This window comes from Danio rerio, chromosome 4, assembly GCF_052040795.2.
Source record: "Danio rerio strain M-AB ecotype USA chromosome 4, GRCz13ab, whole genome shotgun sequence".
NCBI classification, from domain to species: domain Eukaryota; kingdom Metazoa; phylum Chordata; class Actinopteri; order Cypriniformes; family Danionidae; genus Danio; species Danio rerio.
This window is the reverse complement of record NC_141024.2, coordinates 30076357-30097161: the sequence shown is the minus strand read 5'-3', so window position 1 is coordinate 30097161 and position 20805 is coordinate 30076357. Positions and strand designations below refer to the sequence as shown.

General features: G+C 38.2%; 1 protein-coding gene across 2 annotated transcripts in view; it reads right to left on the bottom strand.

Annotated features, from left to right (window-relative positions):
- Nucleotides 1-20805, bottom strand: part of LOC110439426 (NACHT, LRR and PYD domains-containing protein 3) — a 51195-nt gene that overhangs the window by 21827 nt on the left and 8563 nt on the right. The window contains exons 1-6 of one of the 2 annotated variants that reach the window (XM_087248317.2): nt 6279-6416; nt 5911-6189; nt 2498-4313; nt 1815-1988; nt 1517-1690; nt 1232-1405 (exon numbers count right to left, since the gene is read on the bottom strand). In XM_087248317.2, the coding sequence (XP_087104443.2) occupies nt 1232-1405; nt 1517-1690; nt 1815-1988; nt 2498-4313; nt 5911-6169 (2597 nt within the window). In that variant the 5' untranslated portion in view covers nt 6170-6189; nt 6279-6416. Of the gene's footprint in view, nt 1-1231; nt 1406-1516; nt 1691-1814; nt 1989-2497; nt 4314-5910; nt 6190-6278; nt 6417-20805 lie in introns of those variants that run through there. The other variant, XM_087248316.2, reaches the window with a different exon arrangement.

The window sequence follows — 20805 nt, the reverse complement described above, 5'->3', positions numbered from 1 at the left end:
AGAGGCTATTATTATTCAGAAATTGACTGTACATAGTTTTACGTTAGGAAATGCAGTCTTTAACTTACAAACGGCAAGTACAGGAGAACAGATGAAACAGTGATCCAGTTTAGTTTTCAGTCACGCTCATGTATAATTCATATTCAACTCATTTAGTTTTGCCTTTATTCGTTTTTGATTGACATAAGCAAGAGTCTTCAAGACATGATTTATTTCATGTTTTTAAACAAAATAGTTTAACTAACCAATTTTTTAATAACTACTTTCTGCCTTTCCCATGGTGACAGTGCATGATATTTTACTAGTTATTTAGCAAGATAGTTGTATATAAAGTCCCTTTAAGTAATTTAGTCTTTGATTCAGATTAAAGTGTAATTTAAAGACTTAATTAGGTTAACTATGAAAGTTGCAATGATTAGTCAAGTTATTGTATAACTGGTTTGTTGTGTAGATGATAAATAAAATATACAGTAATTCTTTCTTAAAGAAGCTATTCAAGCTAATACCACTAACTTAAAATAGTTTTTTTTTTATTTAAAACTGCTTTTATTCAAAAAATTAACTATAAGAAATAACACTTAATATGACGCCATATTAATTATTTGTGTTTTATAGGAAATACTGTGAAAATCTCCTTGGTTTGATTTGGATCACTTGGGAAACATCATTTTAAATTATTGGGAGGGCAAAAAAATTGACTTCAACTGCATCTGTTAAAGTTTACAGGTGTAAAAATGTGCCTTGCTGTACTTGAATGTTATTCTATGATACAAAGTTACTTGTCACATAAATGAACACTAAAGATTATTTTCGAGTTTATGTTATTTAATTAGCTTATTTATGAGTGTATGGGTGTTTCCCAGTGATGGGTTGCAGCTGGAAGGTCATCCGCTGTGTAAAACATATGCTGGATAAGTTGGTAGTTGATTCTGCTGTGGGGACCCCAGATTAATAAAGGGACTAAGCGGAAAAGAAAATTAATAAATGAATGTTTATGAAGACTGCAGAGTGATGCATAAAAAAATGACTGAATAATTGTTTAAATAGTTTGTGATGGATGTTGTGCCCCCTAAAAGTAGAAGTGGCGCTACACACCCAATCCCCTCGGCCACCACACCTACCCCAACACCCTCCACCCCACCCCTACCATCACTCGCCCACCCCCCACCCCCACCATTACTCGCCTACCCCCCACCCTTCCCACAAAACTGTAAACTGTTTGAGCTCAGACCTTAGTGTCTCCAGTTTACAGTTTGGACTCTTCAGTTCATCAAAAAGAAGTTTCACTCCTGAATCCTGCAGGTCATTGTCACTCAGGTCCAGTTCTCTCAGGACACAGTTTGAGGACTGTAGAGCTGAAGACAAACTCTCACAAGAATCCACAGTGAGTTTACACATGACAAATCTGAGAAATAAGAAAATATATCAGAAATAAAAATTTAATTTTTAGTAATTTATCTGATGTAAGTAATAGTTATAATCAATCAATCAATCAATCAGGTTTTTGAACTCAAACCTCAGTATCTCCAGTTTACAGTTTGGGCTCTTCAGTCCATCAGAGAGAAGCTTCACTCCTGAATCCTGCAGGTCATTATCACCCAGGTCCAGCTCTCTCAGGACACAGTTTGAGGATTGTAGAGCTGAAGACAAACTCTTACAAGAATTCACAGTGAGTTTACACATGAAAAATCTGAGAAATAAGAAAACAAATCAAAAATAAAATTGTAATTTTTAGTCATTCATCTGATTTAAGGAATAATTACAATCAATCAATCAATCAATCAATCAATCAATCAGGTGTTTGTAACTCAAACCTTAGTGTCTCCAGTTTACAGTTTGGGTCCTTTAGTCCATCAGAGAGAAGCTTCACTCCTGAATCCTGCAGGTCATTGTTACTCAGGTCCAGCTCTCTCAGGACACAGTTTGACGATTGTAGAGCTGAAGACAAACTCTTACAGGACTGAGCAGTGAGATTACAGCACTGTAGGCTGTGAGGAAAAACAGAAATGATGATTTTGCATTTATCTAGCAGGGGTAATCCAGAGTAGAGACAAAAACAATTGAACAGTGTGTTTTTGTTTGAGCTAAGGTAAAATCACCATTTGGACTAAAATAAACATAAAATTATTCTTTAGCTAACAATTCACAAGCCAATATTTTCCTTTCCTTTTCCAAGCTCATGTTAACAGATTAGAGATTTCATCACATCATCTATATTTAAACAATTAAATGTGTTAACAGAAAAAGAAGAGATTATATTATTGTAATGTGTAAAAAGAGAATCAAAGCATTGAAAAGAATTTCTGAAAATGGAGAACAGATATTGTATACAAGGAGAACAGATATTGTATACAGCAGGAGATCAGTAATACATGTTTGATGTGAAAGCACAAATAGTCTGTGCTGTTTCTGTACTGCATGCATATGACTCATGGGTTGCCGATGTGTTGCAAATCAATGAGTGAACTGGGCATAAGTGTATACAGAAAACTCTTACAGTGCTCTTCTGGTGTTTTTGACCACTGGCATCAGTCTCATCAGTGCTTCTTCAGATCTTCTGTATTTCTGCAGTTCAAACTTCTCTTGAGTCTCTTCTGACATCAGGAGCACAAACATCAGACCCGACCACTGAGCAGAGGACAGATCCTGTGTTGTAAGATATCCAGAGCTCAGACTCTTCTGGAGTTCCTCCACAAAGTCATCTTTCAGTTCATTCAGACAGTGGAAGAGGTTGATGGCTCTCTCTGCTGATCTCTCCTTCTCTATTTTCTTTTTGATATAGTTAGTCGTGTCTTTGATGTTTTCAGTTTTGAGCTCCATGCCTGGCAGGAGCTCCTTCAGGTCACTCTGATTAGACTCCAGAGAGAGACCCAGCAGGAACCGGAGGAAAAGGTCTAGGTGTCCGTTCTTGCTTTGTAAAGTCTTCTCGACTGCATCCTTATGAAGTTTAAACAGTGTCTTTGTAGAGAGTTTCCATGTCAGTTCCTTTTTCCAGGAATCAAGAAACAGATTTTCTTTCTTGTCATTGTAAGTGAAAAACACATAGAGAGCAGCGATGAACTCCTGAACGCTGAGATGTACAAAACTGTAAACCTGTTCCCCTGAAACTGGGTTTTCTTCCTGAAACATTCGAGTGCATAATCCAGAGAACAAAGACCCTTCCTTGACATCGAGTCCACACTTCTGCAGATCTGTTTTGTAGAAAATGAGTTTTCCTTCCAGCAGCTGTTTAAAAGCCAGTTTCCCAAGCTTCAGAACAATGTCAATAAAAGACCAGGCATTGGCTTCAGGTTCAGAATCGTTGCTGTATTTTTCTTTCATCTGTTGCTTTTGAGACAGTAAGAAGTTGGTGTACATCTCTGTAAGAGTTGTGGGTGTTTTTTCATTGCTCTCTTGACCCAGCAAACGCTGAAGAACAGTGAGAGAGATCCAGCAGAAGACCGGGATGTGGCACATGATATACAGACTCCGGGATTTCTTGATGTGGCTGATGATGTTTCCGGCAACCTCAGGACTGCTGTTTTTGATGAAGTACTGCTCCTTCTGCTCATCATTGAATCCTCGCACCTCTGTCACCTGATCAATGTAGTTTTGGGGTATCAGACTGGCTGCAGCTGGTCTGGATGTGATCCAGATGAGGGAAGAGCGTAGCAGTTGTCTCTTTAAGAGATGTGTTACTATCTTGCTCACTGTCATTTCCTTATGAACATCTGTAAAGCCATCATTCTCTTTAAAGTTCATTTCAAAGCGATATTCATCCAGTCCATCAAAGATGAACATGACCTTGCCTTGTTCTTCAGGAAGAGACCAAAGTCCCCCACTGCTAAAGAAGTATTTGTTAAGCAGACCTATGAGACTGTACTTTTCCTCTTTAATCAGATTCAGGCTCCGGAATGGCAGTGGAAATATGAAGACTATTTCCTGATTGTCTTTTCCTTCAGCCCAGTCTAGGATGAATTTGCTGACAGAGATAGTCTTCCCCACTCCTGCGATCCCCAGTGTCAGGACTCTTTTGTTTTGTTCGGTGTTAGGCTGAACTTTAAACATGTCATTACACTTGAGTGGTTTATCCTTGGCTGTCTGTTGGTTGTGTTTTGACTCTATCTGTATCACCTCATGGTCATTTTCTCTTCCTCCAGTTTCGTTCTCCACCACATATAGATCAGTGTAAATGTCATCCAGGTACTTCTTACGATCTATCTGTGAATTACCAATCAATATCTGCTTGTATTCCTCCTTTAAGTTCTTCTTTAGTTCATGGCTGGTGTTTGTGTAATCAACAGGAGGGGATTTACAGTTCTCTAAAGCTGCACCTTTACAAGAGAGAGGAAAAGTAGTTTTTTATTAAAGTGAAACATAATTATGTCCTGTGCTTCCCAATACAAAAAAATAACAATTGCACTCATGAAGTCATTTGTTTCAACATTTAAATTAAGTGACAACCTGTATGGTAACTTGAATGAGCAGAGGTAGGTGATTTGACTTAAATCTTATATGATTACTCAGAAAAATGCAGGATGTTTCAAAAATAATTCTCCATAATTAAAATGTGCCTATAACAGTTTTCTTTTTTTTTTATTACTTCATACTCTGCTGATTATCTGCTGTCTCAATGTTTCCTAACCTTACTTTTTTTTTTTTAGAAGAACGACTGTCTGCAAACAAAACATACAAACAAATATAGAGATATTTTATTTTTTAAAAGAAAAAAAATGGAATAAAAATAATTAGAAAATGGCACTTTCATTTGAAGAAGAAAAGGTACAGGGGCTTAAGCTCTCCAAAGCAAGATCCAAGGACAACTCCAACCCACTAGGCAGAAATGTCAGAACAGCTTTTTTTTAGATTTGTAATGTTTGCTGTGTGTTATCCTTTCAAAATGCAAGTTAGTGAATGTGTCATGGATGGATGACGTCCAACTTCAGACTAGCTTTCTTGTGGTCCATGTTTGGGGTTTCTTTATTGTTGTACAGTTTAAAATTATGAACACTGAGATCCTAAAGTCTGACATGAGAATCATGTTCATGAAGAAACTACAAACATATAGGATTATTTTTTTTAAATGCATGGTGTGAGATGGCTTTACAATGTGTTCTTGTTCCAGTAACGTTTATTTTACAAGTTATCTTTGTTCTTGTTTTCCTTTGCTCAACTCTATATTCCATATTTGTTCATTCTCTCTGTGCAAATGAGTAATAAATTATTGTTTTTATAGTCTTTTATTTATTGTTATTTTTTTGTGTGTGTGTGCTCCTGGGATGGAGGTCTTCTCTCTTTGTAAAGCATAAATTGTGTAAAAGGCTTGATAGAGATTTAGCAGTTGGACTATGATTCTGCTAATGCTCAATTATTTCAACAGCCATGCAGACTCCTGATGACAGAAAATGAGGGGCTACTTTACAGAAATCCAATTCTTAAACAAAGTTTGATGAGAGTAGTATTCATTCATTTTCTTTTCGGCTTAGTGCCTTTATTAATCTGGGGTCGCCACAGCAGAATGAACCACTAACTTATCCAGCACATGTTTTACGCACGGATGTCCTTCCAGCTGAAATCCATCTTTGGGAAACATCCATACACACTCATTCACACTCATACACTACGGACAATTTACGGACAGTATGAGCTGGCTTCCTGTTTTACAACTTTTTCTAAACTTCTTCGTTCTTGTTTTCTTTTTATTATTAACATAGTTATGTCTTGCGCTTCCCATTTCAAAAAAGAACAACTGCACATATAATTAAATTAACAAATTCAGATGAACAAAGACAAACAATATATTCACCTACATTAGTTACATACATAATATTAAATATATTTAAAAATCATTGCTAAGACAGGGTTTTAACATGAAAGATTTAAACTGAAAATGATCACATTTGTAAATTTTGACAAGGAATTAAACAATACCTTGCTTCTGTATGTTCTCCAGCTCTTCAGCCAATTCATTCTGTTTTATTTTCCTCAGGGTGTCCACTGTGATCTTCACAGCTCTTTCTGGTCCAAAACATGACACCAACTTATCCACTGTCTTCAACCTGTCTGCATTCTCCATTTCAGCTTTTGAAATATCTCTATGGTGATTTACTAAGCACCACTGAAACTTCTTTAGTTCAGCTTCTAACAGTCCATTCAATGAGTTGTCGAGCAGCTGTTTAACATTCGCCATGGTGCTTCACCCATTCACAGCTAAAGGACAAGAGTAACAACATCTGAATTAGTTTCACAATTAACATCCAAACCTAAGCAATTATTTATTATTTTAAAAATGAAATTACCATGTGAGTAGAAACTTGTCTTTTCAAAAAGCTGCCTTTTGAAAATTGATTGTCATTATTTTAAGTGGCTCTAACTAACCAGGAATAGTGTAGTTGTTTGTTTGTCTACCTAACTTGTGTCTTGCGCAAAAGCTCTGTAACTCTTCTTCCTGTTTCAGCATGCAGGAGTGTTTATTTAGATGTTCAACTGGTTAAACCACAACGATTTTAGAAAACTAATAAAACCAGTTTTAGAAAAGCCTTTAGATGACAGATGAGACCAGTGGAGAACCCTTTCTAAATGAATAGATCATTACAGAGTCCGCTTGGCCGAGCAAGCGAGGTCTGGTTATATTTATTTGGTCAAATTAACAGTAAGTTAATTCATAATATTACTAATTAATAATAACTCATTATTATTGATAATTAATATTCATAAACTGAGCTAATTTTGCTACATTTACTAATCTATTATTATTTCTTATATGTTGCAAAATAACTGAATTTAACCTACATTACATATATTTTATTAACTAAATTACTATTTTACAAATTTTATTATTATTTACCATGTCTAACCATTACCATTAATACTCTGCCTAAAGCGCAATGCCTCATGGGTTTATTAATTTCACTGCAATCATGACACACCAAATCTGGCTTTCAGACAATGGCCAAACATTGCACCATAGCTGGCCCAGTTCAGGGCAAGTTATAGGTAATTAACTTGACTGAGACTAGGCCTTGATATAGTCCATGTTTGGCCCTTATATGGAAGCTAGACTTGGTTCAGTTATCTACTGTAATTCACTGCGGCATGTGGGCCAAGCAAAACCTGAATTAAACCGGAAACGCTGGGCAAGAGAAATTTCGCTTTGTGGGTACATATCATCCACCAAGTGCAGGCAGTCATTACAAAACCTTGATAATTTAGCAGTTGGTTAGAAAACATGAATATGTTTGAGTTTCCTGAAGTCAGTGGGTACACAGGCAATCTGAGACTGCATGCATGCTTTTTAATGTGTACAGCTAACATCGCTCCTAACCCTACCCCTCAAAGTGACGTCATGAGTGTATGATTATTGCTTATTAATGAACTTGTACAACCCATTCAAGTGCTGAAAATGATTCAGACTTGCAAGACAGATATGATCCAGCGTTCATAAAAAGTATCATAAACTTTATTTTTTTGTAGGTTTTATTGGAAATACAAAAGTTGGACCGACCGATGCAATTACATGATCTGCACACTGGTAATATTCATTTATGCATATGTAACGAAGTTATATTTTTCATTGTGAATCCTCCTGAATTATCCAGCAGTTATATGTTTTATAGAGTAAGGGTGCCCTCATGTGGTTTATTTGGGTACCGCAGACATACAAGTTAGGCAGGAAGTGACCTAGCGCAGCAAATGCTGTGAGACAGCCATGCTGTGGGTAAGTGTTTTACATGCTCCGTCTTAGTTTATAAATATTAGCTTAAGAAAGTAGCGATTTCAAACATTTAGTTTATAATTCGGTTATATTATCATTAAACATTATGTTTGACTTGTGACATGTAATTTTTGTAAGTTAAATGGCTTTTTATAAATGTCTACTTGATTGTGCTCTTTAGCAAGGCCATGCGGTTGATTTGATTTTCTATTTTATTTAGATGTTGTATGTCTGCAGCAAGCAATCCACTTAAAAGGGCTGTACTGTTTATTATTTCAGGTATGTCAATGTTTATTTGTTAATTGTGATTATGTTTAATGCAAAATGTTCATATAATTATCAGTTCATATATGGATATTAATGATGTAACGGCAGATGCTTTGAAACAGGCATGCTGTGGATGTTGTATGTCTGCAGCAAGCAATCCACTAAAAAGGGCTATACTGTTTATTATTTCAGTATATCAGTAAAAAGGATTAGTCAAATAATGTGTCCGGGCCTTCATTTAAGAGCATTGCAGAGTTGAAGGTCCGGAGACGTTACACATACCTGTGGGCCAATTTATTTTAAGTAAGCTATACAAAATTCACCTTAAGTGAAAACATGTCAACCTTTGATTATGTTGCAGACATTCTCAGAGCACAAGCAATAGACTGCAGTTATTAACCAGAGGTGCAGTCATTTCAAATGAATGTCCTGTAATAGTAGGTCTAATAGTAATCATTCTTGTTTTGCATGGGTGCTTGTTTTGAAATCCATATTAAATTGTTTCAATACCCTGATGTTTAAGAAACATTATGTAATGAATGAGGCAGTCTCATTCATTACACCACCAGAGAAAGCTCTCTCTAGTATATTGACTCTGCACTTCCTCTGTGGTACTTCCTGTTACCATCATATATAAACACACCATGTGGACCTTCTCTTTGCGAAGTATTGCCAGTTCCACTGCCTTACCAGCGCGTTTTTTGTTTTTTTACTATTTTGTTTGCCTTGTTGATTTGATCATTTGCCTGCTTTTTGACCATTGCTTCTTTGGATTTTGGACTCTGCTTGTTTGCCTGTTTTGGACTGCCTTATCGTTTGTACTCTTCGAACATCTTTGCCTACTGCACAGTGCTCAAACGACACAGCTTGAAGACCAACATCGAATCTACAAACCTTCTGGAATACAACTTTACCAACAAGAGGGGAATTATCAACTAAACAATCCTCCCACCACCAGCTGTTTACATTCCTGAGACGGGAAATGACTGAAAATGGCACTGGAACAGCCATTTATCAGTGGACCGCTCCCTGCAAAAAGGGACAAATATGTTTTCAAGGCTCCTTGGTCTAAATGCATGGCTGCAGAAAAGATGTAACAGGAAAGGATTGAATTTCATCGACAACTTTAATCTCTTCTGGAACCAAAGACAACTGTTTACATCAGGTGACCTGTGTGTGGTCTGTCAGAAAGAGATGCATAAATGAGAACACTGGTGAGCAGTTTATAATGGACATATCGCTAGCACCAAGTATATCTGCTGTTGATTCTCTCCTTGATTTGTTAAACTCTATAGTTAAGAATGTCATAGATGAAATTGCTCCAGTTAAAATCAGAAAGATGATTGGCAGACAGAAAGCACAATCAGCAATTCAAAATGATGAAAAGAAAAGCTGAGCGTATGTGGAGGAAGACAAAACTAGTAGTCCATTTTAATATTTATAAAGACAATCCTTCGTGTTTTTAATGTGGAACTAAACACTGCTAGGCAGACTTTCTTTTCAAGACTTATAAACAGCAATGTAAATAATGCTTATACTCTCTTTGTAATGATAGACTCACAAACCACCCCAGTAGGACTCCCAGTGAGCTACTCTCTGAAAGCAAATGTAATGAGTTTGCTCATTTTTTTACTGATCAGATCAGTATCAGAAAGGCATTCAGCTTATCCAATCAGCCAAGTTGTGTTTACGTCAGACAACCTAAACCACAACTTAAGAAATCAGACATCATGTCTGATTTCATGGCAATTAGTGGTAACATCTTAGAAGAGACCATGCAAGGTATGAAAACATCAACCTGCAGTCTTGAAGGGAGAGGTTACTATGTCAGAATAGGTGACCACAAGTCGAGGTGGACACCCATGACATGTGGAGTACCACAAGGGTCGATTCTGGCACCTTTCCTGTTCAACCTTTATATGCTCCTTCTTAGCCAAATAATGAGAAAGAACCAAATCTCCTACCACATCTATGCTGATGACGCTCAGATCTACTTAGCCTTACTGCCTAATGACTACAGCCCCATTGACACCCTCTGCCAATGCATTGATAAAATTATTTGGATGTGCTAAAACTTTCTTCATTTAAACAAAGAGAAAACTGAAGTCATTGCGTTTGGGAACATAGATGAGGTTCTCAAGTTAAATGCGTACCTTGGCTTTAAAGGTCAAATATAAAAAAATAACGTCAAGAATCTTGGTGAGATCTAAGTTAGATCTAAGTTTCAATAGTTATGTCAAAGCAGTTAGTAGATCAGCATACTATCATTTTAAAAACATTGCAAAAATTAGATGCTTTGTATCCATTGAGAACTTGAAACTTGTTGAAACAAAAAGACAGTCAGACAGTTGCAGCTCATCCAGAACACTGCAGTCAGATGTAACGAATAAGGCCTACTAGGCGCATAATTATTTTGCTGTTATTCGACAAATGATCCAGCAAAGCACCAACTTCTGAAAGAAAAGATTAGATGGTCAGTTGTAATCTGATTCCAAGGTATTTATGACCCAAAGGAATGTGCCACAGCACTGAACAGACTTGGTCAGGACTACTATAATATAATATTAATAATATAATATAATATTGCTGAGACTGATGTTTTAATGTAAACTTTATTCTCTCTTTGTGTGCAATAATGTGTTTTGCAACGTTTCCCTTACTCCTGTATTAATATTATGGTTTTAATACTTCTGCACATAATGTTCAACTCTACCGAAGCTAAACAAGCTCGTAAACAGTTCATGTTTGGAGGCGTTTCAAAACTAATTTGGTGTACTGAACGATTGTTTACATTTTATGTTAATACAAGTGCAACATATTAACATTTTAAGAGACTTTAACATTTTTGCCTTAATTTGCATCAAATTGCCTATGAAAATTCCTCTACTTCGGACAAAGGGTCATAGAACCATGTCTCAGGGAAGTTAGTTTCTGATTGGTCAACTTGGCCTAAAGGGTGGATATGAACCCTCCCTATAAAACTTGTGTCCAAAGCAATGCCTTCAAGTCAACTCTTCTCAAGTTATGTTAAGTCAAGACAAAGACCTAAGCAGAGAAACCTCCAAGAAAGCAGTGACCCAGTAACATCAGGCCAGAGAAAGGCTTGAACCCAGAGGACACTAGGGAGTGGGCAGGGACCCAGACGAAATGGGTTAAACGCACAGCTCAGACATTCACATCTCCGATACCTTCTTTTCTTTATTTTTCATCGAGAGTCTAGGTAAGTTTAGTGCGCCACAAACCAGTAGCCATCACGTCTGTCCCGTTGCCGCTTCAACTTGAAATGACCGACTACACCCCACTTCAAGCCTCGCGAGGACAAAGAAAAACCAGCCAGCCACGTGCTCAACAAAGGGAGCTTCTGCACATCACAGAGTAATGCAAGTAACAACTTTGAGACCACATCTGAACTGGTGTAAAATAAATGCAACCCTAAAGAGACAACAGAAGGGTTCATTTGAATATTTTTGGTTCGCTTGGTTTGCTCTTACAAAATATGAGTTTTTTCCATCATTACATCTTCTCAACCTCTTACTTTACTCTTCTCTACACTTGTATGAATGTGTGTTTGTGGTAGGTGTTAGTTTCTGTTAGAATAGTCTATAAAGTTTAATTTTGTATAAAGAAAGGTGCCTGTGTATATTTATGAATCTAATGTCTTAAACTTCAATCTTGTTACCCTGCTTAAACGTTAATGGGTTTTTATTTTGATAGCTACAGCCATAATAAACTCAACTGTCCGCTCAAACCATTGCTAGACGATTCGTTTATTTGGATTCAAAGAGTCGATTCGCTTGAAGCCCCGTTCAAATGAATCTTCCTCCCGTTAAGCTAATCCGCTACATATAATGGTCCAGAAGATAAGCGAGCACTGAAATCTAGTTTATAACTCGCTATATTATAATGGTCGGAAATGCGAAGATTAACCTTGAGCTAATTTGCTACACAGGATTCTGACCAGAACCAGAAAATCACAGCACATCACACCTGTCCTCAGGTCTTTACACTGACTCCCTGTTACATTCAGAATAGATTTTAAAGTATTATTACTTGTCTATAAATCACTAAATGGCCTAGGACCTCATTAAATTATAGATTTGCTAACTGAATACAAACCTATTAGATCACTCAGATCTTTAGGATCAAATAAACTAGAAATTCCAAGAGTTCAGTCAAAGCAGGGCGAATCTGCTTTAAGCTACTACGCCCCTCGCTGCTGGAATCGGCTCCCAGAAAAGATCAGATGTGCTCCAACATTAAGCACACTCAAATTGAGACTGAAAACACATCTGTTTTGCTGTGCCTTTACTGAATGAGCACTGTGCTACATCTGACAGATCGCACTATTATGTCTTTCTTTTCTTTACATTCTTTTATAACCTGTTTTAACACATTTTTATTATTTGTTGTTTTTTCTTATGCTTGTTTTTTATTGTTAATATAAAGCACTTTGAATTTGCCTCTGCGTATGGAATGTGCTATATAAATAAACTTGTCTTGCCTTGTGCTGAAATTTGACTGTTTATGATTACAACTCTGCCTGTGCATTGCTGTTTGTTTAATAAAACTTCAGCATTTGGATTCATACTGTTTCCATGTCGTCTTCAACGGCTCCCTCACAGAATACTTTTCCGAACATGAATCCAACGGAGGTCTCTCGACTATAATCAGCTTTCAACTACCAAAGCGAAATATCCCGATTCTAGAAACGGTTGGTTCAGCTAAAGAGCAAAAATAACAACCTCATGCAATACCTCCACTCTCTCCCCACAACTCCCAGGTAAGACTTGCATTACCTGATAAGTTTGATGGATCTCCTGAATTATGCAAAGGCTTCATTCGTCAGTTTAAGATATTTTTACAAGTCAACCAGAGACCTACGGACATGATACCATGAAATGTGCCTTAATTGTGTCATTTCTAACTGGTCGAGCATTAGATAGGGCATTAGCTGTGCGGGAGAGTGATTTGAACATGCAATCCTCATTCAACCATTTTTCCCAATTAAACAAAGTTTTTGGTTATCCTGAAGGAGGATAGGATGTCTCTAAACAGTTATTAGACCTCAAACAGGGGAATCGCACCGCAGCAGATTATGCCATTGACTTCAGAATGTCAGCTGCACAAAGGGGTTGGAATGATGTTGCTCTCTAAGCTGTGTTTAGATGGGGACTAAATACACAAATGCAAGCAGAATAAACCTGCAAAGCCGTCAATGTTTAACAACTAAACTGGAACCAGTTTCACCCACAGAATCCATGCAGATCGCTTCCACATGCCTTTCCACTGAAGAAAGGAGAACTTATGCCATTACTGTGGGAATGAGAACCACCGTAATGCAATCTGCTCTCTCAAGGCCAAGAAGAACCCTACACATCCATACCCTGTGAGTACAATTGAAACTCCTAATCGACCAGGTTTCCTTTTGGAATGCAAAGTTGAATTTAATATGGCTATTCAATGTGTTTTTGCATTAGTGTATTCAGGATCTGCAGTAAATAACATCAGCCAGGAACTCACTGAAAAACTGAACTTTCTTCTAACCCATGTGTTCCAACAATTAACATAACCACCATAGATAACGGCCCCATTGGGTCTTGGATTACTGCCACCACTCAACCTGTGCTACTCCACATTGGTCTATTCCACCAATAAACCATAACCTTCTATCAGGTCCCCTCCCGTAAATATCAACTTATGCTGAGACATCCATGGCTCTGAGCTCACCCAGTGGTCTAACTATTGTAGTAATTATTGTTGAACTAAGAAACTTTCATTTCTATGCATTTTTTTAGCTGCGTAGAAAGCCCAGAAACCAGAGTTCAATCTAAACTTCCAGCTATCTATCATGAATTTGCAGACGTCTTTAGCAGAGCTAAAGCCACACAATTGCCTTCCCATAGACCTGTGTAACTGAATTGCTACCAAACATGTCTCCTCCCAAGAGTAAGGTGTATCCTCTTTCACGTCCTGGAACCCAAGCCATGGTGAATTAAATAGAGGAAGCCCTTGCATCTGTATACATTCGACCCTCTACCTCACAAGCAGCCGCAGGATTTTTCTAGGTGGATAAGATATATGGCGGTCTTCGTCCTTGCATTGATTATCGGGGGGTAAAAAATGTCACAGTTAAATACAGATACCCATTGCCACTTGTCCCATCTGCATTGGAACAGCTACGAGAGGCTCACATCTACTCCAAACTTGACCTCAGGAGTGCGCCTATAACCTAATTCAAATCTGAGAAGAAGATGAGTGGAAAACAGCCTTTCTGACCACTCGTGGGCACTTTGAGTATCTTATTATGCCATAGGGGCTAGCAAACTCACCAGCAGTCTTTCAAACAATCATTAATGAAATCTTTCATGATTTATTGAACAAATGCATCATTGCATATATTGATGACATCCTAATCTTTTCTTTCAATCTAGAGCAACACATCAAGGATGTAAGAACTGTATTTACTCGTTGACAACAACACCAACTGTTTGCCAAGCCTGAAAAATGTGAATTTCATGTCTATAAAACGTAATTTTTAGGATACATTGTCAGTCATCAGGGAGTGGAAATGGACGAATCAATGACTCAGACAGTCACCGAATTGCCTTACCCGAAGACAATAAAAGGACTCCAATGATTTCTAGGGTTTGCCAACTTTTATAGACGATTTATCCGTGAATACAGTTCTATCGCAGCACCTCTCACATCACTCCTAAAAAGTAAACCTGGAAAATTAATGTGAAATTCATCCGCTATCAAGACTTTCGAGCATCTAAAAACAGTGCCTATTTTGAAACACCCAGAATTACCCTTTGTGGTGGAGGTGGATGCTTCAGACTGTGGTATTGGAGCAGTGCTTTCGCAACGCCATGGTAACCCTGGTAAACTCCACCACTGTGCCTTTTTTAAACATAAATTAACGACTGCCAAAAGAAATTATAATGTGGAAAATAAGGAACTCCTCTCTATGAAAGCAGCTTTAGAAGAATGACTTCACTGGTTTGAGTAAGCCGTCCACCCATTTTAAGTTATCACAAGCCATAGAAATCTAGAATACATCAAGAGAGCCACATGTTTAAACCCCAGGCAAGTTTAGTGGTCATTGTTCTTTACATGCTTTTACTTTTCAGTCACCTACCGACCAGGCAGTAAAAACCTCAAAGCTGATGCACTCTCTCACCGACATGATCATAATTCAACCTCTCAAGCTAATGCTCCTATCCTTCCATCTACAGTGGTCATTGCCTAGATAAGTTGGGACATAATAAAGGAAATACAATGAGCACAACAGGATGATCCTACCCCACCCAGAATGCCCACCTGATCAACAATACATTCCTGAAGCCCTCAGAAATCGCACCCTTCAATGGATACACACCTCACCAGGTTCAGGAGATCCAAGGATTTAATGAACCCTAACTCTGGTATGAAATGCATTTTGGTGGTCTGATTTTGTCAAAGCCTGTCATATTTGTCCCCAAACCAAGACCCATCAAACACTTCCCATCGGTTTGCTGCAGCCTCTATCCATACCACACCGCCCCTGGTCCCATCTATCTACTGATTTTATTACAGACCTGCCTCCATCCAATGGTTTCTCAACCATATTAGTAATAGTGGACCATTACTCTAAAGCATGCCAACTGATCACACTAACGTCCAGCTGTTGAACTCTTCCAACACGTTTTCAGAACCTACGGGATCCCAGAGGACATTATCTTGAACCAGGGTCTTCAGTTCACATCTAAGGTGTGGAAAGCCTTCTGTAAACAACTGGACATTTACCTCAGATTATTGTTGGGATACCATCCAGAAATAGTCAAGCAAAGAGGGTTAATCAGGAAATCGGACGTCATCTGAGATCTTACTGCAGCAGAGAACAGAATGAATGTAGTGGCTTTCTCCCATGGACGGAATATGCTCAGAATTCCCTCACTCACTCATCTACATGTCTCACCCCTTTCAAATGTGTGTTGGGCTACCAACCTCCCATATTCCCATGGTCAAGTGAACTTTCTATGGTGCCATCAGTGGACAATTGGATTAAACGGAGTGAACAAGTGTAGGATAGAACTCATGTGAGACTTTAAAGAGCATTAAGAGCTAAACAGATACAAGCATATCGCAGGAGGTGTCCCCACCCAAACTTTCAACCTGGCCAGAGAGTCTGGCTTGCCACCCGAGATCTTTGACTTTGTCTACCATGCAGAAAGCTCAACCCCAGGTATGTAGGTCCTTTTTGAATTCTGAGAAGAATTTATGAAGTTACTTGCCATAACATTACAGTTTTTTTCAATTGTTTTGCCACAAATTTCAGAACCCTGGTGTCAATTTTCAAAACTCTAGACACAAAACTTTAAACAGTCACTATTTTTAACACAGGCTCTCCAGTGTTCAAAACTCTGCATGCTGCGTTCATTTCCTTCAGGAACTCTTGCATTTGCAGGATCATTGGTTCACATAATCTTTTTATAATACAGATACTTCAGGAACACAACTTTAGATCACCAGCACACAAGAAGCACATTGTTTTAATAAACTATCTTTAACAATCATTAAATATTGTTGTTTAAAATATATGATACAGGTTTCATTATGGTTTTTACATAAGTCAAGAGGGAACAGAACATACAGTGGATCGACCAAACTAGTTTTATTCATTCCATCATAATGTAGGTTTACTGTAACTATGGAATAAATGTGGAATAAGGATAAATAAAGATGAAATCTATAATTTATCCCAATTGGGTCCTCATTCATTCATTCATTCATTTCCTTTTGACTTAGTCCCCTTATTAATCCGGGGTCGCCACAGCGGAATGAACTGCCAACTTATCCAGCAGGTTTTTACGCAGCGGATGCCCTTCCAGCAGCAATACACTATGGACAATTTAGCCTACCCAATTCATCTGTACCCCATGTCTTTGGACTGTGGGGGAAACCGGAGCACCTGGAGGAAACCCACGCGAACGCAGGGAGAACATGCAAACTCCTCACAGAAATACTTGAAATCGGCTTGAATAGGACAAATCTAAATTTAAATTATTATAAATAGGAGTCCGATTAAATTCTGAGTTGAAAACAAATAAAAATTTATTTTAACAACTAAAACTAGATTCTTAAAGTTTAAGGACAAACTTTGAGGCTGGCTTGTAAACGCCTGATGGTAATAGTTTATTAAGTTTAAACAGTTTTAAAAAATATGAAAAGATAGATAGATAGATAGATAGATAGATAGATAGATAGATAGATAGATAGATAGATAGATAGATAGATAGATTAGCATGTTATTAGCATGATTCTAGCATGAATTAGCATGTTACTAGCATGATTCTTGCATGAAATAGCATGTTATTAGCATGATTCTAACATGAATTAGCATGATATTAGCATGATTCTAGCATGAATTAGCATGTTACTAGCATGATTCTATCATAAATTAGCATGTTACTAGCATGATTCTAGTACGAATTAGCATGTTACTAGCATGATTCTAGCATGAATTAGCATGCTATTAGCATGTTTCTAGTATGAATTAGCATGTCACTAGCATGATTCTAGCATGAATTAGCATGCTATTAGCATGATTCTATCATGAATTAGCATGTTACTAGCATGATTCTAGCATGTCACTAGCATGTTATTAGCATGATTCTAGCATGAATCAGCATGTTGTTAGCATGATTCTAGCATGACTTTGCATGTTACTAGCATGATAGATAGATAGATAGATAGATAGATAGATAGATAGATAGATAGATAGATAGATAGATAGATAGATAGATGGTGTGCTAGCATGAGTCAAACAAGCCAACCCCTGCTTCTCTACGATGTTCTGATGCTGAGATATAGCTGCTGTTATAGCGTTGCTTGGTTAGTCTGTTTTGTTGCTGTGGAGCTGATTGACAGCTTAGACTGATGATGTATCAAAGATTCTTGCCAGTATGAACAGTTAAAAACAACCCCCATGTCTTTATCACACTGCAGCATGACGATATCAGTCTGGGCCTTTATAATGGAAGTCTATGGGACCGTTGCTAGGGTGCAGTATCTGGTTGTTAGGGGTGTGGCTAGAAAATTAAAATCATCATTTATTGGTAGTTTGGTAGTCTGAGTTAAATCAGCCCAGTTAGAAGTCTGTACAACAGTCTGATGTAGAGTTATGAGCTCACAAAGTTTGACCCAATGTAAAGTCAATGAGAGTCTTTTGCAGTGGAAGTCTACGGGACAGTTTCTAGGGTCATAAAAGTGGTTGCTAGGGTTCGGACAGAAAGTTAAAAGCTCATCGGTTATTGGCAGTTAGGTAGTCTGAGTTAAATGAGCCCACTTAGAAGTCTGTAGGACAGTCTGATGCAGAGTTATGAGGTTACAAAGTTTGTTCCAATGTTAAGTCAATGGGATTTTTCCGACGGTCCCGGGACGTTTTTCGGAAAACCGAAAGTCGGATCACTTGGAAAAGATATAGCAACCCGAGTCAGACCAGTTTGGAGGTCTGGTGTGAGTTTGGTGGTCGTAGCTCGAAAGCTCTAGGAGGAGATAGAGTTTAATTTTTAGTCTCAAAAGAAAAATAGGATAACAATAGTCTGGCTTGCTACACAAGCCAGCCTAAATATTTATTTTCACATGTGCTGAAAGTACTTACACGCATTTAACCTTCACCCATGCTGTTAGTTCTGTCATTGGACTAATAGATGGACCCTTACAATGCATTCACTGTTCTCGCGGTCTCCGTTTTCTGTGCAAGTCCGTTCTCTGCGTTCTTGGAATTAAGAAACAGACCATGTTCTGATCTCCGATTGGTCTCTTAGAGTCACATCATGCAATTTTACAGCTCTGAATTCACCAAGCTTGAGTTTTGCAATGCAGCCAACTGCAAAACTTTCGCACGAGTTTGTGTTTAGCCTGTCACATTTGAGTGCATATCAATGGAGAGCAGTGCAGTATGACCGCAGCTCAACTCTGTTGCGGAGTTACTTTAACTCAATTTAGAGTGGGACCAAATAGACTCTTAGCTGAGGAAATTTCACTCAGAGGAGTTTTCTGTTCATGAGAGTCAGATGATCATTTGCACCTGTTGCCCATTACTCTACCAGCTCAAAAGCTGTGCAGAATGTTTGCCACCCTGAAGCCTGATGTCAGAGTAATGAAGCTCTGTCCTGCCTTACTGTAGTGTTGCTGAAAGTACCAGAGGTCACTAAAGTGTGAAACTTCATGACTAAATTCAATAGCAAGTGAACAGGGAGTTTATTAATTCTCAAGAGCCTGAAACAGTAGCAAGCATAAATAGTTTGTGAAACTGAAATGCAAGGAAAGTCCAATAAAGAGAAGAAACTCAGCTTAAGGAAGCGAACTCGCCACCAACAGAACTCAGCGAAGACAGTCACAGACACAAACGTGAACAACAGTGAACTGACAATGTGCAACAGAAGCGGCGACTAGATATAGGCATAGTAATGCACAGCAGCTGTAGCGTGCTGATGAACCAGCTGAGTGGTGCTAAGCAACGAGGAATCAACAGTGACAACAATACCATGTGACCGCACATATGCTGAAGGTTAACACAGATTATCAGCCACACATACTGTGGTATAATCTATGTAGTGAAGCTACATATTAATGATTCACAGTTTGAATCACCCATATACTGTTTCTGTCCAATAGAGGGCACTTTGTGACAGAATAAAGGCTAGAGCTAAAGTTGAGAGTTGACCGGAGTTTGTGTGCTGATTACTCACGCTACAAAATAAAAAAATACGACATGGTGTCAGAGAAGGATACTCTAAGAGGTTTGAGGAATGTTTTGTTAAAGGGGAGATGAAGTTCATGAAACAAGCGGTGAGAGATCAATAAGCTCCAAGTCATGCAGTTGCCAAGAGGAGAGAACCGTCTGCGCCGGGCCTGTGTGCTACATTTAGCATCCAGCCACCTGAGCCTTTCAACTTCTCCGAACTCAACGAATGGGAAAGATGGATAAGACGTTTTGAATAATCTTCACTCTTTCTCACAAGATAATCAGATAAATACTCTCATGTATTGTATGGGCGATGAAGTGGATGACATTTTAAAAGAATTAAATCTGACAAATAAAAACTGCAGAATTGTAGTCTAGGAAAGAGCAAGCTTCAACATGAGAAAACAAGGGGAAAATAAGCCGGTCGACTCATTTGTGACTGCATTGTTTTCATTGGCTGAGCACTGCAAATATGAACCACTGCACAACGAACTCATCAGAGACAGATTAGTTGTTGGATTGAATGATTAACGTCTGTCAGATCGTATGCCGCTAGATAAAGATCTAACGCTGGAAAAAGCCGTCGACATGGCAAGACAGACTGAAGCAGTGAAACAGCAACAGAGTAACCTACATTATGAAAGTGATGTCAAAAATTCGGGCTCTGTGGACAGAGTCATAAGCAGAAACAAACTCAAACATCTCAAAGCAGGCAGAGAGTTAAAAGAGGCCATGAAGCAAAACAAAAAATTAAACAGTCACATTCCAGATGTCATAAATATGGAAAAAGCCCATCTCACCCAAAAGCACACTGCCCTGCAAATACAATACTGTCACGCATGCGAAAAAAATGGTCACTTCCAAAGAGTGTGTGTTTCATGTATAAAAGTGAATGAGATCCAAGAATAGGACCCTGGCATATTTTAGGCACAGTAATTGTTGACGGAGACCCCTGGATGATTCATGTTAAAATAAAAAAAATTGTGATATGTAATTCAAAATTAATACAGGTGCAGATGTCACTGTTATGCCAGAGCATGTATTCCAGGAGATTTCCAAGGACGGCAACAGACCTGCACTCCTGAAGGCAACTAAGCCCTTATTTGGACCGAGA